Source organism: Argopecten irradians, chromosome 3, assembly GCF_041381155.1.
Source record: "Argopecten irradians isolate NY chromosome 3, Ai_NY, whole genome shotgun sequence".
NCBI classification, from domain to species: Eukaryota; Metazoa; Mollusca; class Bivalvia; order Pectinida; family Pectinidae; genus Argopecten; species Argopecten irradians.
Genome location: NC_091136.1, coordinates 18871828 through 18897658, shown reverse-complemented (window position 1 = coordinate 18897658; position 25831 = coordinate 18871828). Strand labels below are relative to the sequence as shown.

Genomic DNA, 25831 nt, shown 5'->3' with positions numbered 1-25831 from the left:
GATTTCGCACAGAAGACATAAAAATAGGCAAAAAAGCAATTGTAGTGCCCAGGAACATGATAATGCATGATGTATATATACATACAAAATTAAACTTGAATAATAAAAGAAGAATTAATTTATTTCACATGGTATCCAAAAGATATCCTCAAAAGCTGTTTGAAACAAAAATGTAAAACTTAAAAAAAAGAAAAAAAAATTATCGGGGATATGCTTTTGACAATTCAAGAACATGCACACTCCAAAGACATGCCAGCTGGCTAGCTGTAGACGAACGCGCCTTTTGTCGTAACTAAACTATTCGGAGCACATCTAGACTCCACGTTCATCCACATATTAGATATCGAACTTCCGTGACATGTGCAGGCACTGGAACCGTTCCCTGAAATTGACAGGGAAAGTGCTGAGACTGATAGTTCGGCCGACAGTTACCAGGACGATGTCGTCAGGTGTTACCGGTGTGGAGGCAGGGAAACGGGCGGCTGCACGAGCTGCTGTGGATAATCATATAAAGGTTCAATATTTGGAGTGATGCTTTCACCATGAAGTGCATCACCATTTTTTATAGATCTACGTACATGACAGCCCTGGCTCAAGATAGCCTACAGTGTCAGGTCTAGATATACAGGCCTATATATAACATGTGCATGGCCAGATTGCTGCTTTGAATGGGGAATTATTAGATTAAAAAGAAAGAATGTTTACATTGTTCTGATTACATGTATGTATCCACATCCACACAACTTATACATATATACATGTTATGTTATATATACCATCAATAAAAAAATACCCCATATATACTGTCTGGTGTAATAATACATAGTAATGCTTTGAAAATTGTGTTTGCTGTGTCATATATGTAATAGCTAGTGTAAGATTTTCATTATATTAGTCCCTGCAGGTAGGGCGTTAGAATTGTACCTGCTTCCCCTATTGCATGATCATAAAAGGCGACTAAATTTAGGATCTTATCTTTTCTCTTCTTCCTAATTGACTTTATTTTTCCTTATGCCTCCCTTGACACCGCCTCACTTTAAGCCTTGAGTTGAGCGTTCGCCCCTGTGAGGAAGGCTCTGGGTACTGTCCCCTGGCCGAGACACACTAAAGTCTATAAAAGTGGCAGTTTCTGATCCTGCTTGGTGCTCGGCATACAGGGAGTGGGACGACTGGTTCGTCCGTTGTCAATATAATGTGACCAGGTGGGGTGTGTTGCTTGGTGTCTTTGGCGGCATGCTTCAGTGATATAGCACTATAAAAAGGGCAAGTTCCACAATACAAGAAGACACAACATGAATATACCGCAGTCTCCCAAAACACACACCTCGCACAACATACACGCAACACAACACATACATGGGAGACCGTCCTTACATGACCATAGCTGTGTTAATAGGACGTAAATTAATCAAACAAACAAACAAATTTGACCTGTAGCATGCTGAGATGAAGGGCTTACAAGTTTGTTCAAATTAATTACCTTTTCCTTACTTCAAGGTCACAGGGATGAAATAGTCTAAAATCTTCCTGTCTGTATAGGCATAACTAAAATGTCTAGAAACCTGATATTGGACCTGCAGCATGTTGGGATGAGGTGTTAGCATGCAATTGCAATTTGTTCAAATGAAGAACCTTGACCTTTATTAAATATTGATCACAGATGTCAGTTATGCCCAGTCTTTAAACTGCTTCTTGTCTATTTAAAATCTACAAGGCCTACAGACCTCATATTGGATATGTAGCATGCTGGGGCAAAGGGCTAGCTGCATTTACCAAGTTTATTCTTATGAATTTGAATGACCTTGAGCAAATAAGCTTAAATCTTTAAATAACTTCTTATCAATAACTAAGAGACGTACAGACTTGATATTGTGTCTGTAGCTTGCTGGGGATGGAGGGCTACCAAGTTGTTCAGCTGAAAGACTTTGGCTTTCATCCAAGGTCATAGCTATCAGATCAATAATTCAATAATTAAGAAGCTTAGAGACATGATACACACTGCATTAGGTCTGTTGCATACTAAGGATGAAGGACTACTAAGTTTTAACTAGCTGGCTTAATGTATAAGAGTCTAAAGGTTCACCTGTTGAATATATATTATGTATCCTGGTGTAATAATACATAGTAATGCTTTGAAAATTGTGTTTGCTGTGTCATATATGTAATAGCTAGTGTAAGATTTTCATTATATTAGTCCCTGCAGGTAGGGCGTTAGAATTGTACCTGCTTCCCCTATTGCATGATCATAAAAGGCGACTAAATTTAGGATCTTATCTTTTCTCTTCTTCCTAATTGACTTTATTTTTCCTTATGCCTCCCTTGGCACCGCCTCACTTTAAGCCTTGAGTTGAGCGTTCGCCCCTGTGAGGAAGGCTCTGGGTACTGTCCCCTGGCCGAGACACACTAAAGTCTATAAAAGTGGCAGTTTCTGATCCTGCTTGGTGCTCGGCATACAGGGAGTGGGACGACTGGTTCGTCCGTTGTCAATATAATGTGACCAGGTGGGGTGTGTTGCTTGGTGTCTTTGGCGGCATGCTTCAGTGATATACCGGTAGCACTATAAAAAGGGCAAGTTCCACAATACAAGAAGACGCAACATGAATATACCGCAGTCTCCCAAAACACACACCTCGCACAACATACACGCAACACAACACATACATGGGAGACCGTCCTTACATGACCATAGCTGTGTTAATAGGACGTAAATTAATCAAACAAACAAACAAATTTGACCTGTAGCATGCTGAGATGAAGGGCTTACAAGTTTGTTCAAATTAATTACCTTTTCCTTACTTCAAGGTCACAGGGATGAAATAGTCTAAAATCTTCCTGTCTGTATAGGCATAACTAAAATGTCTAGAAACCTGATATTGGACCTGCAGCATGTTGGGATGAGGTGTTAGCATGCAATTGCAATTTGTTCAAATGAAGAACCTTGACCTTTATTAAATATTGATCACAGATGTCAGTTATGCCCAGTCTTTAAACTGCTTCTTGTCTATTTAAAATCTATAAGGCCTACAGACCTCATATTGGATATGTAGCATGCTGGGGCAAAGGGCTAGCTGCATTTACCAAGTTTATTCTTATGAATTTGAATGACCTTGAGCAAATAAGCTTAAATCTTTAAATAACTTCTTATCAATAACTAAGAGACGTACAGACTTGATATTGTGTCTGTAGCTTGCTGGGGATGGAGGGCTACCAAGTTGTTCAGCTGAAAGACTTTGGCTTTCATCCAAGGTCATAGCTATCAGATCAATAATTCAATAATTAAGAAGCTTAGAGACATGATACACACTGCATTAGGCCTGTTGCATACTAAGGATGAAGGACTACTAAGTTTTAACTAGCTGGCTTAATGTATAAGAGTCTAAAGGTTCACCTGTTGAATATATATTATGTACATGAATATGAATATATTTCTATCTGTTACAGACAGGCCAGGCAGTTGGAATAGGGAGTGGTTCTACAATTGTGTTTGCAGTTGAAAGGATAGGTAAGAACTTTTGTATTTCTTATTTTAATAGCAGACAATTGCATGGCATAGGACTTGGTCCTAGAGTCAGAATGCCCTATAGTCTTCAAGGTTTACAGATGTCAAATAGACTAAACAACTCGATTGTTATCTCCCTTTGCCTGTAAATCCAATGATGCATTCTGGTCTAGATACCAGCAATACTGACCAGAGTATAAAAAATGGCCCTTCTTCAGATGTCATTATTTTTAGAAGAAGTAATTTAACTTCCAATGATTGTCTGATGACCATAGAGACCCTTTTCAATTGTGCTTTTTTTTTTTTATAGAAACTTATTCATTACACGTATAAGCCGCAGCATATCTCCAAACAATGTATGTAGCCATACAGATGATCTTTTCTCCCAAACCTTCATGTGTCAGATAGGCCTGTCTAAGGCAATATACATGTGTATAATGCTACAATGAAGTTATCATTTTTTTTTTATTTGTATGATTTGTATATTTATGTTTTTAGCTGAGCGAGTGAAGACAGAAAATTTACAGTTACAATGTGTCCCTACGTCATTTCAGGTAATAACGTTAAGTTCAAATCTAGTATAATTTCTGAAGAGCTTTGAAATATGTACAGTATTATTTAAAGGGGACATATTCTGTGAAGGTGGCTAGTAATATTCCACAACTATATTGTTCAACAACCAAGGGTCAACTCCATGTCTGAATAGTACCTGTATCAATTTCTATCTCTTTATAGTCACAAACTCCTTCAGTCTTGTTGGTTTTGTTGTTTAGGTGTCGGAAATATTATAATTTTTACCATTAGACTTCCACATATATCTCCTGGTAAAGCAGTGGTCAATTTGTTACCTTAACTGTTACACTACCACAATTTCAAACTACAAAATGATAAGATCATCTATAATTGTATTTTGATACATGCTTGGTTAATGGAGTATTTTGAACTTTAAATTGATCATTACTTGCTGATCGATTGCTTCCTGCAATAACACATGTTGACTGGCCAGACTTTTCAGTTTATAAAGTGTACCAACCAGAATAATGTAATATTTCAGGAATCCGTCTTGATCATACCTCTACTTATTTCAGGCAAAACAGCTGATCCAAGAAAACAATCTAAATCTGAGCAGTCTGGAGACCTGTCCCCAGGTAGGCTTCACATAATATTTCGGTATATGCATCCACAATATTTCAGGGCTTAGTATCACTGTCATTATATCCACCTCTGTACTATGTTAATTTATGAAGGAAGTGTCTTGTAAGCCTGTGATTGGTCAGTCTCTCTCATCTGTAATGCCTTCAATTTCGCTATGACAATTATAGTTCAGGGGGCATATAATGACAGTGTTAGTAAACCCTGATTATCAAGGACACAGAATATGGATCTATTACATGAAATAAATATTTGAAGCACAGGCGACTGTCACAATATATTAGGGATGTCTTTGTTTTGTGACCATTTTCTTTTTTATTCTCTATTATGGCTGTACATCAACATCCCCCCCCCAAATCTGCATTTGTTTATTACAGAGTAATATGCACTTGTAGGTAGGTATTGTAACGTCATAATTTTCAAAAAAAAAAATACTTGAAATGCGCTCACAAAATAATGACATCACAATGGATACCTACCCCAAGGGAGCTAACTCTATAATATGCAAAAACAGAATATTAGATGTAATTACACAGCGTAATATATTTCATCACTAACAAAGTATGTGTTATATACTCAAACTATCCACTCTCTCCAATAACAGCTGGATGTTGCCATTGACGGGGCAGATGAAGTTGACAGTCAACTTAACTGTATTAAAGGTGGAGGGGGATGTCTAACACAGGAGAAGATTGTAGCTTCGTGTGCCAAGGAATTCATCATCATAGCAGACTACAGGTACAGTGCAGTACAGCTGATTATAATAAAGCTTTCAAGGTACTTAATGATAATTTGTGATTCAAACCATTTGTAATATCTCCACTCAATAGACCGCATCCTTGATATTCCAGGGGTTCCTATCACTGACGCCATATCCACCCCTGGACTATTGAGGATGTATAGAGCGATACTCTCCTGTAATTTAAAAGTAAAACAAATTAAGATGATGGTGTTAGATAAATGTTTGTCTGTCAACATGTTTAATGCCTGTACATCCAGGACGTACATTTATATATTACTGTTACATCATACACAATTGATATTTGGTAATCTGCAGTGATAACTGGACACCTTGCGCCATTATGCAATAACCAATGTTTTAGGCATCCTTATAGGTGTATTTCTCAATCACATTGTGTTGTCTGCAGAGAGAACCAGGAAAGAAAAAAGACAATAAGTCATGCTATTGTTAACGTATATTTAGGTAATCGGTTTTCTCATAATTTCATTTAAAAGTTTATTTACACTTTTAAATCTGACAGAAAGGACACAACTGACCTAGGTACTTACTGGACCAAAGGAATTCCCATTGAAGTTGTCCCCATGGCTTATAAGCCTATACAGATGAGGGTCACTGCAGAGCTTGGAGGCAAAGCAGATCTTAGGATGGCTAACCGCAAGGCTGTAAGTTCTTATTCATTAGTCAATCAAATTTGAGTTATTTCATTGCAGTCATTCTCAATGAGAAACTTTCATTTTAATTTGTGTAATGTTTATATGTACCTTTGTGTACTTCATATTCAGGTATCCCAATTCTTGAAACATATGTATCATATATCTGTATGTTTCATATATAACAGCCATACAAATTCTATCTTGATACCTAATTAACATCCCACTTATTTTTTTTAAAGGATAATTCAGTAGTATGAATTATTACTTGATTGATGTGTACAATCTTTTGAAGGGCCCGGTCGTCACTGACAATTCAGTAGTATGAATTATTACTTGATTGATGTGTACAATCTTTTGAAGGGCCCGGTCGTCACTGACAATTCAGTAGTATGAATTATTACTTGATTGATGTGTACAATCTTTTGAAGGGCCCGGTCGTCACTGACAATTCAGTAGTATGAATTATTACTTGATTGATGTGTACAATCTTTTGAAGGGCCCGGTCGTCACTGACAATTCAGTAGTATGAATTATTACTTGATTGATGTGTACAATCTTTTGAAGGGCCCGGTCGTCACTGACAATTCAGTAGTATGAATTAATACTTGATTGATGTGTACAATCTTTTGAAGGGCCCGGTCGTCACTGACAATTCAGTAGTATGAATTAATACTTGATTGATGTGTACAATCTTTTGAAGGGCCCGGTCGTCACTGACAATTCAGAGGTATGAATTAATACTTGATTGATGTGCACAATCTTTTGAAGGGCCCGGTCGTCACCGACAATGGAAACTTTATACTGGATTGGATCGCACCAGCAAAAACCGTAAATTGGGAGTCGGTCAACCAGCAGATCAAAATCATTCCAGGTATCATACTTCAGTTAATCTGGTCTTAATCATGAATACTATTTGAATTTCCATATGTTTCTTGTGTGAATAGAGTAGAGGTCACTTAGGTATATGTGATGATCTCAATAACTAAGTATTGGAATGGTGGTGGGCTGGGAAAGCGTGATTAGGGCCCAGTTGTTCAAAAGGTGATTTAATAGGCTAATCATAGTTTTACGTAAATTTTCAAATCAAGATGAAACAATTTATGACAATGCAAATTTTACAAATTTCATAAGATTCTTTAGAACTTCATTCTTTACCAGCTTGCTGATTTTGGTAAAGAAACAATCACAAATTTTGCAGTAAATGAGAAATAAAAATTTCACTACTCATGTGATTAAGCTAATCATGCTTTGAACAACGGGTCCAGGTTGATGGTAACAATGGTGAAGGATGAAAATCTGATACAAAACAGCAGACTTAGATGACAAGAAACTATAATATCGTTTGGGTTATTTTGTAGGTGTTCTGGAGACAGGACTGTTCATAAAGATGGCTCGGATTGCTTACTTTGGAAATGAGGACGGCTCAATCTCTACACGGACTCCGCCTTGGTTACAGTCGGAAGGAGACAGATGATTGTCTACAAGACAATTCTAGATGGCAGGGAATAATCTAGGCAAAACAGACACAAAAATGCTTTGGATCTCTGGAATCCATTCTATCCTTTTTGTTTTTATTGAGATTTTACAGAAATTCCTGGTTTCCGTCCTTGATAAATTGCAAAATTCTAAGAAAGATCACTTTCATAAACTTGATTAGTAGACTTTCATATTTAAACTTATTTTTGTTATGGAATGGATTGAACATTTTGAGTTAAATAATCCACCAACGTAGTGTTCAGATCAAGCTAGATTTTGGTGCGTTCATTGCCAGAAGTGTGTTCATATATATTTATGTTTATGTTAATTATATCTGAACTTTTAGATATCTCCATTGATCTTTTTCAGGGTTATGCCCCTTTGTAACAAAAGTATCATTTGACTACTTCTATTCAGTGTAATATCGAGACAAGATAGTTACACCACTCAGCGTAATGCCCCTTTGTTATGAAAATTTCACCGCCTACTCAGAAAGAGGTTGGGTTATGAGTTGGTATCCTTGACAACAGTTCTAGTTTTAGAGTGTGTAATGGGAAGAGAAATGAAAGTGTCAGACGAAAGGTTAAGTTAAAGGCAAATTGACGTGCATATTTTTTTTAAACCTGTCAGATTGGCTGTAGTTAGTGGTCCTTCCAAACTCTTTACCAGTTATGATATTAACCCTTTATTTACTGAAAGAAACTTATGTACAGTGTACAAGAAATATGTACAATTTTGTATATTTACAATTAATGTGTCATATTTGTAATATTTGAATATCTTAAGTAAGATACTCTACTCTTGTTTAAGAGAAAATAATGAAATTTGAAATAATTTTACTTGTGATGTCTGCATAACATAATAGTGAAATTAAATGAGGAAATATGAGAGTATTATAAGTAGGCAACATAAGACCTGAGTGTAATTTCCCAATATATGTTATAATACTAATAATATTGTCAGGTGTCAGATTAGTCTATTTTATGTTTTTCTTCAGGGTAATATGTGTAGGATTTGCCATGTACAGTGTAGATTTAGTTAGCATGTGTAATCAGAGACAGCTGACAACCTGAAACTAAAATCAAGACTTTGGTACCATTTAGATAGTCTGAAATGTGTGTCAGTAGCTTATATCCCTTTGGGACTCTGGTTTATCTCAAACAAACAGGGTATGTCCTAAAACTGGAAGTAAAATACAAATATTTGTACAATAGATACACATTTAATGACTTGTTTAATTTCTTTAAAACTAAAGTACATGTACTAGTGGTCATAGTTGTTAAACACAGTCAAACCTCATAATCTTAAAGTCAATGAAACCATTCATATACAATGTATTTGAGTTTAGTGTTCAGCTTGGTTGGGACCATCAATAAAACTAGATCAATGAGTTTTATGATTTCTAGGTGATGAGATTTGACTAAATGTTTCTTGCCAAACTCTAGGCTAGAAAGTTACGATTTTAAATGTATACATATATTGATATATGTTTGACATGTAAATGCTGCATTTATATTCAAGATTATTTTTGGAAATAAATTTTTGCAACACTAAGAAGAATTTGTTTATATTTGTCCATATCTACCGGTACATGCATTTACTTGGTACAAGATGTTATGAAGTACTAGTACTCCTTACATGGTGGCGTTTGATTTAGTATACCGTATGTATACATCTGCACTACTTTTCCGTGACAGAAGGTTACATGTACCGTAAATTGGGATATTTTGACGTTGGGAAATTTTGCGTTTTTGTATCAAATTAGGGTGGTTTCATTTTAGTGTGTTTAAATTTCGCGGTTTCCTGTGTTCTATAATTGACACATAACTTTTATCTGAACGAACAATAAAAATTCTGAAGATTTCCTTGTTTCACCCGTCTTTTCGTCGCATACATGTAGATCCCTCAACAATGAAAAATTGTACAAAAAGATAAATACATATTCAAATTTTGTTGTGCTAAATTCTGGCGCTTTCTTGCATAACACCAAATAAGTCAAAATATGACCACATCCAAAATATACCAATTTATGATGATTTCCCAATAGAGATGTTGAAGGCCAATGTGCATGCTGCATATCAACAAAATAACTATTAAAGGAAGTTTAGATAAGCAGTAAACCTATAACAAACCAAACATTTCACTGTAATGTTTGACATAGTCATCTTTAATAAGTACATAACAAAAATTAAAGCAGGCATGTTTCCAGTCTATTAAGTAAGATTTCTACTCTGGTTCTACATGTCACCTTCTTTGTAATACTATGTGATTTCTTCTATCAGTTTTCTTTGTTGGGGTTTTTGCTTTCCACCCCAGAATTCCTCTAATTCTGATCGCTTCTCTTCAACATCCTTCAGGTCAGAATCTGCTGCACCTACAGAAAAAAAATGAAAATGTATTTGGGCCTCATTGTCTTGTATTGAAAGGTTAAAACTTAAGTTCAATTATATGAACACTATCTATGCAACAATGTTACAGTACTTGTAAGTCCCTAAGTATATAATGCCCATCAAAGAAACTAATAGCAGAGATTGTAAATTCATACTTGAACATGTACATCAAAAACAGCATGAGGAGGCATTCAATAACTAGGACATCAAAAGTTCTGCATGAAACAATATGCAATTCTATCATCATTGAAATGATAATTTATAACATCACAAGCTTTACATATTTAATCATCTTTCATGATGCAACTATGTAATTGGAAATATGTGAAAAGATGCGTTTTCTGCACGACCATGAAATTTTAAGATTTTAAAATGCATGTCTTTGACAAACAGACAGAACTTACTGTGTTCTAGAACCAGTTCTGGTATCAATGTATGTAGTGACATTCCTAGTCTCTGAGACCAGCTCAAGCAGAAATCCAACTTTTTCTCGCATGAAAATAATTTCTTCTTCAAAGAGTTGTCTCCCTTGTACTTTCCAGATTTTAAACCTGTTTATGAAATTTTAAATTAATTAATACGTGACACATTTCATAGTTGTCGTTAGAGAATCAACCTCTAGATCTGTATAGGATAATATGATATGATTCATATACATTTTGTATTATATCAAAAACTTCAAACTTTGTAATCTGAAGACCAATAATTCATGCATAATGAACAGTTTTTGCAAATGGATGTGGTATTTAATACAGAGTTCTTTGCTACAAAAAATATATTCAACTTCAAATCACTTACCACTGGTTTTTGGTGCATTAATCAATCGCTAGATTTCAGTTTCATCGAAATACCTTAATTAACTTAAAATGATCCGCAACAGCAGAAACCTTGTACAGCTCTATAACGAAATAGCAACTGGATTGAACGAGGAAGTGAACTCCATGGGTAGTAAATTAAGGAACTTCTGTTAGTAATACTTTAATTAAATTTTCTATGGAGGATTTTAAGTTAGGGGATGTTTATTAAACTGAGTCCTGTAATGTCAACCTTGTAAATAGTATGGAACAACACTCTTACCTCTTGACACAATTTTCCTTGCCTTCTGTACCAAGTGAAGAAATTCAGAGAGGGCAATTGTCAGGTACACAAGGGGCTTCTCTAGGGATGGGCCCCTTATAACATTGATGATATCCTCAATAATTGAAACATTGAATCCAGGTGATGTACCTTTTCCAAACTCACTCTAAAAACAAAGAAAATATCATAAAGTAATGAAAAAAATAAAACTTTGTCCCCTTTTCAATGATGAAAAATGAATCTGAAACTGATAACTATTCTTGATCTCCATTTTCTCTCATTATTTCAAAACCATGCTAACTGATAATATATATTTAGCATATTCAGATTTTATAACTTCATCCTATTCTGAAGCCAACTAAAGATAGTAACACCAAAAGAGTGATTATTGCCATTAATTGTTTGTTTGTTTTTTAATTTTTTTTTTTTTTTTTTTCCTTATTACTTCTTAAGTACTTTTTAATGTTCCTTTCGTCAAGTAAAACTCACATGTATGCATTAAGAAATATTTTGATTGGCAATGTCTGCATGAATAATTATTTCAGAACAGTTAATGAGATATAACTATCGGGTTATTTACCTTGGTGACACGCTGTATACATGACTGGATTACCTCCCCTGGACTGTTGTACTCAACATTCTTGTTGGTAGCATCACTCACAAGCAGTAACTCCTAAAATATTTCAATTAAAATCTAATTAGTTTAAGAAACAACTTGATCAATGAATTCTGAACAAAAAATCTGACAGATGTGACATTTGAAACAACCATAAAAATTATTATTCTGAATATCAGTTCATTTAAATTTCTTATGAATTAATTATAATTGATGAGCATCAGAAGTACACATAACTTTTGTGATTTTCCATTAGAATCTCTTATTATTAAAGGATATGACTTCACAGATACACAAAATAATGGAAACTATAAACTACAAACTTCTCAATAGATCATAAGAGATAATCATAAGGGAGTTAACTCTACATGTATCTCAATCAATTACCAACTCTTTGTAAAATCAAATAGGAAATCTACACAGAAATTTTCTAATATAAGGAGATGCTCAACCCTGAATCATTTCTAATGTTTTATCATATACTGTACATTACTGAACAGTTACCTGTGCTGACTCCACAGGTGTATCCCAGTGACCACCATTGTGTAATCGACACACAAAACAGTAAGCATACAATGCTCCAACGACAGTGTACTTTACTCCACTGGATGGCTTCGACTTCTACAGTAAATAAAACAACATGAAAATATTTAACACCTTCTACATTTCTAAGGCAAAACACTGAACGTTCCAAACAAGTACAAGACTAAGATTATGCCACATCGTAGGTTCATTTCACTCTGTTGCTGTGTATCATAGTGAAAGTGTCATGAAACATAGAGACATCATCACTGTTTCATGAATATAACTAGACATTTTGAATTAACATTTACCAGGTAATGTTATGTATTATTATATTTTCAATTGCTTAGGAAAATATGATGACAGGGTTCCCACTCTTTTTTTGGACCAGAATTCAAGGCTTTTTCAAGGGTTTTTTAAGGACAATAAGTGAAATTGAAGTCATGTTTACACACTTTCCGTACCGTTCACAAGTTCTGTGCTTATTTTTAAGAGTAATGCAACTTGAATGATGCTGACTGGACCTATTCCAACTTAAAACTACATTCATTATGAAAGAAAACCAGAGAGCCTGTATCGCTCACGTGTTGTTGTTTTTTCGAGTAATTCTGTAATTTAGTAATTAGTGATTCAAAAATCACAAAGACAACTTGACCGCAGGATTTGTTTAATTTGGCATCCCAACTATATAATGATGTTATAGATACCATATGAATATGCTATCCAATGCATAGTTTCAGAGAGGAAGTAATTTATATAGGAGCCTAATAAACCTTTATGGCCCCGCGCCTAAGGCCCAAGGGGGTCAGAGCATTCATTTGTATTATTTTGAATCCCTGCCCTATAAGGATGCTACCATTGCATTATGGGGATATGCCATGCTTATTTTCAGGAAAAAGTCATTTATGTAGGAATAGCCAAATTAACCCCTTTTGACCCTGCCCTTTAGGCCCCCAGTGGTCAGCCATTTGTACAATTTTGAAACCCAACCCCTTTATGAGTGCTATCCCAAGCTTAGTTTCAAAGAAGTCATTTAGATGGAAAAAGCCAAATTGGTCCCCTCTTAGCCCTGCCCCTCAGGCCCCATTTTTTTTTTTTTTTTTTTTTTTTATTTTGGCGGGGGGGGGGGGGGGGGGGGGGTATCAGCCCCATCATTAGTACAATTTTGAATCCCCACCCTATAAGGACGCTACCATTGCATTATGAGTGCTATCCCATGCTTAGTTTCAGAGAAGAAGTCGATTATATGGAAATAGCCAATTAAATTGACCCCTTTTGACTTCACCCCTCAGGCCCCCAGGGGGTCAGTCCAATCATTTGTGCAATTTTGAATCCCCACCCTATAAGGATGCTACCATTGCATTATGGGTGCTATGACATGCTTAGTTGCAGAGAAGAAGTCGTTTATATGAAAATAGCCAAATTGACCCTTTTTGGCCCCGCCCCTCAGGCCCCTGGGGGTTCAGCCCCATCATTTGTACAATTTTCAGTAAGTAACCCATAAGGATGCTACCAGTCAAATTTTGTTGAATTTCGACCTGGGGTTATGGAGAAGAAGTTGATTGTTGACGTAGAGACCAGGACCAGGTGAGCTAAAAATGAATAATCTACATTTTTAGGTATATATTGATATTGGTTTGCTTGTGTAGCTTCCTTCATGCCTTTCATGTTAGTTTAACAAATAAGGTAGTTGCTGATCGGACACAGTTTCATAAATAAAAGACGGTAATAAAATTCAAGGCTTCATCAAGGTATTTCAACAAATTTTCCTTGTTTCTCAAGCTTTTCCCTGATTTTTTATTTCAATTTTTCCCGCTTTTTACAGTTTTCAAGATTGCGTGGGAACCCTGATGATGAGTGTAGCGTTAACATGAATCTAATAACATTTTGAAATACTTTAAAATCATAAAACTCTTTTTCCATTTAAAGTCTCAAAATCAAATGTATTTACTTTGGAAATGTATTAGGTATAACCAGTTTTAACGTACAGGTAGGAGTATAGCCAGATCTGTGATATTCATCTTGACCTTGGGGAACTTTGACTTGACAGCAGGGTCGTCCTGATCTAGTATCAGCTGTTTACTCTGCCATATTAATTAATCAACAAATTACAAATAAAACATTTAGGAATTCCATCAACATGTTGTTGAAGTATTATTATTGATAACTCATATTTTCTGTGCAATGTCTTAATTATTTCAATTTCAGATTATGGTATCAAAGACCAACAGGATTATATAATTGTACAATTGAAAGAAATAGCATACCAGGTGAGTCTTCATAGTTTTAAGTTATAAAAATAAACAATAGATTAAGTGAAATTGCAAAATAGTTTGTATGAAAAAATTGTAATTGATGATTTGTATAGGGCACAGCGAAATTTGATTTTTTTGGCTTTCCCTCATATTCATAGGTGATTTGTGAACTTTTTAATTTTATTCATTTTGGAAATTATTCTCATTCTACTAGATTATGGTACATAAAATATGACACTATGATTTGTTGAGAAACTTTTGAGTAAGAACCACCTGAGGTGACCACCACGGTGTCCAAACTTCCACCAGCTGACCAAGACGTCCATCTCTTGTCATTTGTTCAAATTCGTTCTGTTCCTTCTCTGTCAGGCACTTCCAGATAGCACCAGCATCATTATCTATTGAATTCAAACAAAGAACCAATTTATCTAATGATGCAAACTTATTTTTTAAATGGGGACGGGACGTCATGAGACTGACATGAGTGACGCGGGTAAGTAAATTCTAAAAGCATTTGCTTTGATTTAAAAATAGTGAATTTCATGTCACATTGATGTACAGATTACCATGAAAATTTCTTAAAGAGTTAAACAGTGACAGTTTGACAACAAGACATCTGATCTAGTGAACTGGTCATGATCATGATATAGAATGAACTACACTAATATAGAAATGTTGTAAGCATTACAGGAAAATGTGTAAAAAATCAAAACCCTGCTCCCTGACCCTTGCATTTGAGAACATTCCCAGTCAAATTAGTTTAGACTAGATACGATAAGAAAAAGATTGTGACATACCTAAGTCCAGACCTTCAAGTCTTTCTGCAAGATCTGGGTCATCATCTGTAATTGTGTTTTATCAATCATTACATACTACATTGAGTAACATATCTATACAAAACAAATATTTCAGATCATATGCATATTTTCACATTCCTTGTGGATTATCTTATAGTTTACTGAATGCTGCGAATTCATAACAAGCCTTACTTTACCGGGTATATATATTTTTTCAACCTTGTCTAATGGTACCGATGATAAGCCATACGATGATCTGCAAGAACTCACTTATTGTATGATATCATCAACGGTATCAAATTATTTCTAATTTGATATAATGTATAACATGGCGACGAATGTGGTATAATATATTAATGATAGGTATTTTAGAGTTTGAAATTTGGACTAATATATAATTATCTACATTTACATGTGCGGCTTTCAAGTAAATATGTTACATTGTGTAGGTCAAGCACATGTGTTTCATATTTACAATAGTATATGTACATACATGTAAAGTCTATTGGAAACCAACCTCTGTTAGGGTCATTTTATAACTACTAATAGCCATGTTATTTATTATGATACATGATAAGTTCTAATGAGTAAACATGTTTCCCTATGTAATACAGCAACTACGTTGGTATCAACTGTTCCAGGTATTGGCTATCATCATCTGTTATCCCGATGTACTGCTATATTAACATGCCAATAATCTCTGTACAGAGTCGACTCCTAAGACTCCAATAATGGTATCATACCATCCACTCAATCTGCGTTGGATCTATATTTCCACAACATACACAACCACGAGATTCTTGCATATAACAGAGTTATCTGTCCTTGTGGACAGGTATTGATTGTGACTTCATCTGTTTGCGAGCTTAACGTCATACTTTTCACAGAAAATGATGAGAGTATCACTCACATTTAAAAATGACGTCACCTACCCGCAAGGGAAGGTAACTCTGTAATATGCAAAGATGGTATATTTCTACGCATCATGACAAAAACATTGCAAAATTGTATAACCAGAACATAAGATAGATCTGCAGAATTAATAAATGATTTTACAAAGCAAAGCTGATCATTTTACACAAATTATGCTAAGTAATTTTTTGTAACGATGTAACTTCAAAGTTTTTTCTCACTCATAATACAGAGTATCACATGCGCTGAATGACATCACAGTATAATTGTGTAAGGGGAGATAACTCACCACTGTTGGAGTCCAACCCTTCTGTCTCATTCTCCACTCTAGACAGCATCTCCATAATTTTTCTCTTCTCTTCAGGTCTAATAGTGAAATAAAAACACCAATTGAAATCATAATACATCATATCAAATGAATTTTCCAATTTCAACATTTGTAAGAAATCAATTAAGCAATCAAGAACATTTCAGTTGTTGAATTTCCATCTATTTTCTCGCCTGATCGCTTAATACATTTCAGGGGTTTCAATATCTTTCATGAGAGGTGGTACAATTGTGATTTCAGGGGTTACTTTTCTATAGCATCTGTATGCTGCTGTCTAATGTAATTTAACTCAAATTAGACGGCACCACAGCCAGGTTTAACCAGCAAAAAGTAACAGGTAGCGTCCGATATTGAAACCCCTGACATTTAATGATAATGTGGATACCAGTATTAGCTGTGCTTTAGCAGAGATTTGAAAAGGATACATTTCTAATTCTGAAAGAAGAGGACGTCTTAGCTAGCTGGAACGCTAGTACTTTAATAAAAAATCTCACCCAGTTGAACGTTCCTTCAGGCCTTCCATGAAACAGTCTTTATAGAATGACTCGGAACAATCCATATGTTTTTGGCCCTTGTAACATAGAACTGAACAGTACCGAGTATTGCAACGTGGACAGGTGTATTTTGCTTCATGTTTCAAACATCTGAAACAATTTGAAATAACATTTTTGCTACAGTAAGTATAATGCATTCTCTTCCCTATAAGATAACATTATATATATACACAGTAGATGCAGGTATCAAAATACATATGTACATATGAATAGCAGGAGAAAGCTTAAGAATCTCAAAATATGTTTAAAGGTAGGTTTCGCCCAACCAAATAAATATTTTTTTTAAAATCCGATACACGGAAGAAAGTAAAAAAATACATATTTTTTAATTTCTTAAAGTAAAACAGGCGAAATGATATCATCATTCGATACAATAATTTGTGTTTAAGAACAAAAATAATGTAAAATAATTGTTTCGCCTTTGGTGTAAAATCAACTTCATTTCATATAGAATATAGTGCCACGAATTTTTCGGGATGCAATAATTAATAAAAACTCATACTTTTCAATGGCGTAATGGTGTAAAGTAGTAACTTTTGTAACAAATGAAAATACTAAATCATCTGCTTCTGTTTTTGATTGTGAAAAAATACCATTTGTTAGCGGTGGAGCATCTTTAATGCATATGAAATGGAACAAATGTGTCTTGAATACATAATTGAAGGAAATCGATCCTTGATTTATTACGATCATCAGGCTGACAGGATTGTATGCAAATGAAGTTGCGATGGATTTTGTTGTCGAAGTTCCGCGCATGCACATTGTTACGCACTAAAAGTAAAAAAAAAGGCTGAACGAAAGCGTGCGAGAAAAAAACCAAGGGAGGGATCTTGGCGCCCACCAAAGAATGATCTATGTCTGACAATGGAAAGAGGGAACTTTTCCCTGCTTTTCAAACTTTTTCAAACACATGACATATAAAATTTGAGACAGATCCTTATAGTACTTTCTAAGAAATAGTGGTAACAAACTTCAACAATGAAATCTAAGATGGCGGCCGGTTTGCCATCTTGTTTACCGATCAGTCCCGAAAGGCATTATGGATCAGTCCTTAAATGTACTATGCTCAACTAGGGTACAAGGGGAAACTATGCATGGAATTTGAGAAAGATCCCTTCAGTACTTTCTGAGAAATAGTGGTAACAAACTTTAACCATCAAAATCCAAGATGGCCGTCAGTCGGTCATCTTGTTTACCAATCGGTCCCAAAATGCAATATGCACAACTAGGGTCCTAGGGGAACCTGTATATGAAATTTGAGAAAGATCCCTTTAGCACTTTTTGAGAAATAGTGGTAACAAACTTTAACCATTAAAATCCAAGATGGCCGCCTGTTGGCCATTTTGTTGACCAGTCGGTCCCAAAATGCAATATGCACAACTAGAGTCCTAGGGGAACCGACATATGAAATTTGAGAAAGATCCCTTCTGTACTTTTTGAGAAATAGCGGTAACAAACTTTAACTATCAAAATCCAAGATGGCCTCCTGTCGGCCATCTTATTCACCGATCGGTCCCAAAATGGAACATGCACAACTAGGGTCCTAGGGGAACCTATATATGAAATTTGAGAAAGATCCCATCAGTACTTTTTGAGAAATAGCGGTAACAATTTTTAACTATCAAAATCCAAGATGGCCGCATCTTGTTCACCGATCCTTCCCAAAATGCAACATGCACAACTAGGGCCCTAGGGGACCCTATATATGAAATTTGAGAAAGATCCCTTCAGTACTTTTTGAGAAATAGCGGTAACAAACTTTAACTATCAAAATCCAAGATGACTGCCTGTCGGCCATCTTGTTGACCGATCGGTACCAAAATGCATTATGCACAACTAGGGTCCTAGGGGAACCGACATATGAAATTTTAGAAAGATCCCTTCAGTACTTTCTGAGAAATAGCGGTAACAAGAATTGTTAACAGACGGACGGACGGACGGACGGACCACGGACCACGGACGGACGGACGGACCACGGACCACGGACGAAAGGCGATTTGAATAGCCCACCATCTGATGATGGTGGGCTAAAAAAGTATCAGAATCGGCATCAAAGAGTAGGAAATTAGAATGGAATCGGTAGCATCCTAGTAGGGATGGGTATCGCGAAAAATTTTGTATCGCGATATATCACGATACATCATAAGTGTATTATGATACATATCATGATATTTTGGTATTATTTTTGTATAATAAGAATTGCATGTTTTTTTTCTGTCAATCACCTAAAAAGAGTATGAAATAAATGTTTTGTCAATATATCACTTTTATTCTTGTTTTTATCTATAAAATGCGAGATAATGTCTGTGTTACTTCCGCTCGATGTTATGCAAACACTTAACGTTACTACTGGACGGGACTCAGTAGCTGGGTGATGGCGACGCAAGTGAGTCGTCAGGTTCCTTGTTCCGCCACTACATTTAACGATTGCCGTACACAATCGACATCAAGCGATGCTTTCCTCGTTATTTCTTTCCCCTTTACATACTGTAAGGCCAAAATGCTGACATACAACCGCCTTTGCTTCGGATTTTTTACGAGGTTATCATTCGTGCCTATGAAGGCCGCCATTTTGAAACGTTACTAAGCACAAGATCAATCATAATCTACGTATGATAACATCCCAAAAATCCATCTTAACCTGTACATTTGTCTGAAATGTTGTTAAAATATATATTTTAGTTTTAATTTTTATACAAATTCTCATTTTAAAAATATTTCCCGTCAAAAACGAAATTTTCACTGAAATATACGGGAAATCCCCGAATGATTCCGAGTGAACCGATACGACTAAATCGTACCGCGATACGTATCGTTTTCAAAATGAACCTGGATATATCGGTATACCGATAATACCGCACACCACTACATCCTAGGATATATATCTAGGAAATGAAAATCAGAGATGGCATGTAGCAATAGAATAAACAGAAGCCACATCTTAATTGCAAGCGGAACTAGCCTGGATTCGCCTGGATTCTGTTTGGACTGCGTTGCACGTGGTGAGTTAAATTTCCACACATGTGCCAGCGCACATACAGCGGCAGACTAACTAAATATATGTTTGATGTACTAAGCCAGCGAACGTATGTATTAGTAACTTGAAGTGTTATAGATTATATGACATGCATAAACAATCCATTATACTTCGATTTGTTGTTGTTTTTACTACACATGCCTTGTCAAGGCTGTCACTTCTATCTGACATTTTGTTGTACACTTCCCTTTGTTGATGCGGCCTCGTTCGGAAAAAAATATGTCATGTTCTATGTAAAGCTTGACTTTGCTCTATTTTAGAGGAGTATTTACCAGGTCAAGCTAGGCAACTAACCTCCCATATTGTTTGCTGTATGCATCGAAAATGATCTGAAGATTATATCTATGTACAGGATAAATTTCAATTTCGTAAACTTTATATTTCATTGGGCGAATCCTACCTTTAAAAATAATTTTTTACTTAGTTGATAGCCCAATTTTTTTTTTTTTTTTTTTTAAAAACAATTGCTTAGAATTAATTTAGCTTCATGTACATGTAACATGTATAGGCGTGACATATTGGAAGGCATCAGAAGTCACAGTATTATTTAATGATTGATTCCCAAGATATTTTACATCTACACTGTAATGAAAAATAAAATGGAATTCATTATGGTTATATTCAAGGACATTTGAACAGCTAAAGGTAAGGTTGCAATGAAAATCAAAATGTAAATAACCTAAATATTTTGGAAGATGTATCAATGGCGGAAGTTTTTTTCCAATTGTTTCATTGTTTTCCCTATAAGCAGCAATATATAATGACAAAAAAATATTTCTATTGTTCATCATCATCCTCCTATCATCTAAACCCACTCTTAGGCTTTTTACATCCTCGTCAACATTATGATTATCAACTGATTATATCCCTGCAGATTGATTGACATACTGATTCAAACTTATATGTTTTCGACAGGAACGTTAAATAGGTTGTCGTGGTCTTAATCGATAAGACTGAAGAAAATGTTACAGTTAATCCTTACAAAGGACATATTAAACCCTGCGATGAATCGTCTGTTTCTTCCATGTTGACAAAAATAAACGACTCACATGCGTTTTTACCGCGAGTCCTCCTCAATGTCACGCCGATAAGAAAGACTTGAGCGCACCTGCCAGAGAAACGTTTGAATGACTGAGATTTTTACCGAACTCCTCTAGATTTTACCTATGTTTATCCTTGTTGGGTTTCGTCGTTATAGCGACAGTTACAAACTAGTCTGCCATATTACCCGGAGCCCTAACACGCTTGGTCTGTTGTCAAGAGAAAAACTGGTGCTTCTGATAATACAAACTGTAATCATATTGAACAAAAATGGCAGTTCCATTTTCAAACACAAAACTTAGGGTGCCAAAAGGATTCCAAAACATTCTTGAAGGCCTTGCCAGGGAAGTATTGAGAAATCAACCAGAAAATATTTTTGAGTTTGGTGCCAAATATTTTGACCAGTTGCTGAGAGTTAGAGATGGTAAGTTCTCAATTTCTTTATCTTACTTAAATAAAGACTATTGTCAAACTCAATTTCTTTCATTCAAGACATTGAACAATTTTGTGTATGCGTCTATTGTATCCGAAGAAATACATAATGTAGCTGCTGATATACACAAAATGTTATGAAAAAGTAGATAAAGTTTCTGTGTAAATGTTGTCCTTGATCATGTCACCATCTAACAGCCATAAAAATAAATTAATTATATAAGGAATCAGTTACTGATCATTATAAAGTCATCTTCTTTTTACATGACGCCGTCAAAATATGACGATTATGTCACGGTGATCTGTAGTGGTGCAAGGGTGTGAAGGTATTAAATTTGTGATTTTTTTTTAGTATATAAATGGTGTAAGCGCCTTCCTACCCGACATGTCCCCTGAAATGTAACCCTAGTGAATATACTAGCGTCAATATTTACTTCTCGATTCCTCCAGTCTTTTAGTTACATACAATACCACTTAAATTGTACAGATGTTTTATGAATTAATGACTTCATATATTGGGTGATTAAAAAATGCTTTCAGCACCAAGTTGTTAATTTAGCTTACATGAAATTGCTTCATCATTTGGAAGCTTACAATAGGCTATGTACATGTATACAACTTCAGACTTTGAGCTTGGTGTTCCATAGATTAGGGTCCTCCTAAGATAAAATGGGGTCCCCTAGTATAATTGGAATGGAATTTCAGAAAAATATGTCCTTTTCATTTCCTATGCTTAAAAAGGACATTTGGAACGTAAACGCAAACCCTTAATACAACTGTTTTGAGATCCCAAAACGATGTGGGTCAAGTGCAATTTACTGTCGATTAGTCCCACCTTCTGGTAATTGCCATATTTTTATACTTGAATTTTGTGACGTCATCATCACCGGAAGGTGGTAAATAGTACTTTACCCATGTTGTTTTGGGATCACAAAAACCCTGTATTTACCTTGAACTTATACAAGTGAACTGTAAATATATAATCCCTTTCCATCTTTATCCTCCCAGTGATGATTTTATCCATCAGTATGCCATTGGTCCCACCTTTACAAAGTCAGCGATTGTTATGTCACAAAATCATATAAAAAAAATAGTATGACATCACAATCACTGGAAGATGGGACTTATCAGTAGTCAGCATGCATGTAGTACATGATGTGTGTCACTAAAGTTAATTGTGAATGTTGTTTTGATATCTGCAAACTGACATATTTAAGAAGCCGGACAGAAAATATGACTATTATTCTTTTATTGGATTACTCAATCCAATGACAAGTACCAACCATTAAGTTGATTTCATTATCAACCACAAAAATAATATACTCCCTATATGATACATATATAAAAAAAACCATTTTAAATAACAATTATTTCCTACCGGAGAAATATATAAAATATACTTTTTGAATCATTAGAATAGATCTGACTGTGATTCAATTTTAAAATTGTAAATGCTGCTAAAAGTATGTTGAATTTAAAATACTTTTAATCATGATTTATCATCATTAACATTACTAGAATACTGTATACCTTAGGTATTAAATGCAATGACTTATATTACTGAGAAGTAAAAATAAATATTTGAATTGTCTCCCTTTATCCAAATTACTGCCATGGAGTACTGTACAGTTTTAAGTATAATCTTTTGAGAATTCAAAATGTTAAAGACATTATTCATACATGTAAGGATAACATTGTGAAAAAAAAAACATACACCTTTTAAGGGGGCAAAAACTATATGTATTGGGATTTCAATTGAATTTGAAAGGATATTTTTCAATAAGACGTACATGCAGTCTCCTGCAGTTATAGATTTTGCTTGGCCATGGAATAAAGAAAACTAAAAGTAGATAACATATATCTTAAAACCAGACTTGCTTATGATACATACCTACAGATACTTAATTTAATTGCTCTACCACCAAAAATGAAATTTAGTTTAGATATATCCAATGCAACCTTTGTTAATTTATATGATTTGAAAATTAATCAGATTTATTTACTTAGCAGCAACTACTACATAGCAATTAAATATTTAATTTGAAAATGTATTCTGCTTATAACATACGATATATCTGTACCTTCGATCTGTCAATCAAATATATGCTTATAACATATGTATACTCAAAAACAAACAAAATGGCAAAGAGATGGCCAATTTTTTTTTATTTAAAATACATAGTTTTCCCCATTGGTGCCCCCTATCAATCGTACACATGTAACTAATTTGCGCTGTCTGTCGGTAATTGTGCACCTTAACTTGTCTGGTTCCTGTGTATAATTTTTTGTGGTTGGCACTCCACGTTATTCGAGTTGACTTGTTGGAGAGACTGCTCCCATTACTTACTTAGCTAAGGAGGGATAATGTAACTCTGCGTCTTCAATGAATCTCCGAGTAACCGACTTTCACAGTATCACTGGAATGCAGCGATAGTATTTGTAATGTGACTGTTATTACTTGGCCTGGCTAACTTGTAGGGTGATTATCACTTTAAACTGGCACATATATGTTGTATACCTAGCTCCTGATAGATACATGTATTCCAACAGAAAACGATAAACATGTAACCCAGATTTGCACTTTTTCAGTGTTTAATTGTTTGAGGCCAAATGCTGAAAAGAATTTTGATATGAGGTATATGTTCAAAGCAGCTGACTCTTCTTTAATTGAGCTTATTGCTTATAAATTGAATTGGTAAACCATATTACCTATACCTCAAATTTATTAATTGAATTAAATACAAAATATGCAGTTCCTGTAGTCCAACCAATCAAACTGACCATAAGCAAAAAGTTGCCGGCCCTTAGCTGGTCTAGCTCTTGTACTCTGATTCACTTTTCACCACCAAAATCACCCAATCACATATTGATAGTGAAATTCATAAAGGAATTTGAGAAAATATTAATTTATTAAGTTAATTATAGAAAACATTATCTACCAGTAATATATAATTATATTCTTCGATAAGATTTGGCAGTAGTTTCCCCAACATACTATCAATGCTTTTGCAATCTGAAATGACTGTCTGTCTGACTTTTGATTTATTGATCATTTTTTCTTGTTTAAAATGTTACACAGCTGGATAGTTTTTTTTTCCGCTTGTATTACTTGAGCAGACAAATCATGACTAAAATGTGAACCAAACATGTGTTTTTGTTTAGCCTTAACACAAGTTTGTGTTTTTGTTATTACGAGGGATACATCAAAGAATTTTGTGCACGCTTCTTGAGTGAGGTAAAATGGAAACCTCAGAGCTAATTTGTCATAAGATGTTACAGCATGTATATTCTGCAACGGTATGCTAGCACTGTACACGTACAAGACCGAAGAATAAAACATCTGGTCCCGATCCTGTGGACAAAAAATGACATCACTTTTTAAAGTTCGCAATGAAGCATGGCAAAAAAACTTTAATTAGCAATATGTGCATGATTACTTGAAAATCTTGTCTCAAAAAGCTGAGCTGGCCCATTTGTGAGTTCTTGTGCCCAGCTAAACTGGTCTCCAAGCAGACCTGAAATGGTAATTTCTGACCTGTAGAGCTCTGGGTTCTAATACTGAGATTATTGCCCCCTAGTTGAAAACTCAAAAATGGAATGTGTAATAGTAGAGACAAATATCAAACAAGAAAATCACAATTTCTGATAATTTTATTAATGTAGAAACTGATGGTGAGGCCAGTATCAAACTTAATTATGATTATTAATTATGGTATGAATTAGCTTAATCAATATGTTTTGCACCTAATGGGAGCTTTATATATTATTGATAATTTCAAATTTTCCAATTGGAGAACTATATCAAATAATTGGTGCTTGTTAGGGTTTATTCATTATGTAGATCTGTTACATGTATCAAATAAAAGTGGTATATTTACATTAATTAATTAATGTACATGTATATATTGTAAAATATTGAATTTTGTCAATTTTTGTATATTGATGATATAGGTATTTGTTGTATAGTTTATGATTACTAATAAAATATCCTGTTATCATATAAGTACCTGTTACAGAAAATCCTTGTTTGCAAAAATACAATAGCTCATCAACATATCTTTTAAATAATACCTGCATGATTCAAATGTGGTAGACCAAAAAAATGTCTATCTTCAATGATCTGCTGAATATAGACAAATTATTTGAAGAATTCTATCTTCGTTAAAACCCCTATAGCTATTAAACTTTTAAAAATTCAAAGAACTTCAAGAATTTGGTTTCCTTAAATATCAGCCTTTCAACTGTTTTAGTGTTTATAAATTAAAAAAAATACAGGTTCTATAAGATATGATACATATTTTCAACGTACGTACAAGCTTAGTTCTCAAGTAATGCATGTCTAAAAATT

The 25831-nt window shown here is 34.7% G+C and overlaps 3 protein-coding genes across 5 annotated transcripts in view; 2 read left to right on the top strand and 1 right to left on the bottom strand.

Moving 5' to 3' along the window:
• Positions 1-327: 327 nt before the first annotated feature.
• Positions 328-8384, top strand: LOC138317742 (ribose-5-phosphate isomerase-like). The gene is made up of 8 exons (XM_069259608.1): positions 328-514; positions 3442-3502; positions 3998-4053; positions 4588-4647; positions 5256-5389; positions 5914-6055; positions 6815-6917; positions 7405-8384. The coding sequence occupies exons 1-8, from the start codon at positions 359-361 to the stop codon at positions 7518-7520; spliced, it is 828 nt and encodes a 275-aa protein (XP_069115709.1). The 5' UTR covers positions 328-358; the 3' UTR covers positions 7521-8384.
• A 340-nt stretch (positions 8385-8724) lies between these two features.
• Positions 8725-21102, bottom strand: LOC138317741 (zinc finger HIT domain-containing protein 2-like). Of its 3 annotated transcripts, none has more exons than XM_069259607.1 (11): positions 21060-21102; positions 16914-17063; positions 16381-16457; positions 15180-15224; positions 14656-14780; positions 14116-14211; positions 12110-12226; positions 11570-11662; positions 10990-11155; positions 10317-10463; positions 8725-9896 (listed from the first exon to the last, which is right to left on the bottom strand). In XM_069259607.1, exons 2-11 carry the CDS (start codon positions 16976-16978, stop codon positions 9784-9786), a joined length of 1044 nt encoding a protein of 347 aa, XP_069115708.1. In that variant the 5' UTR covers positions 16979-17063; positions 21060-21102; the 3' UTR covers positions 8725-9783. The 3 variants fall into 3 exon arrangements, with proteins under 3 accessions (XP_069115708.1, XP_069115706.1, XP_069115707.1); XM_069259605.1 differs by having other exon boundaries at positions 20993-21086; XM_069259606.1 differs by lacking the exon at positions 21060-21102 and adding an exon at positions 20899-21022.
• A 97-nt stretch (positions 21103-21199) lies between these two features.
• The window catches only part of LOC138317740 (neurofilament heavy polypeptide-like), a 78577-nt gene continuing 73945 nt past the window's right edge, over positions 21200-25831 (top strand). The window contains exon 1 of the mRNA XM_069259604.1: positions 21200-21475. Coding sequence (XP_069115705.1) covers positions 21322-21475 — 154 coding nt within the window. The 5' untranslated portion in view covers positions 21200-21321. The remainder of the gene's footprint in view (positions 21476-25831) is intronic.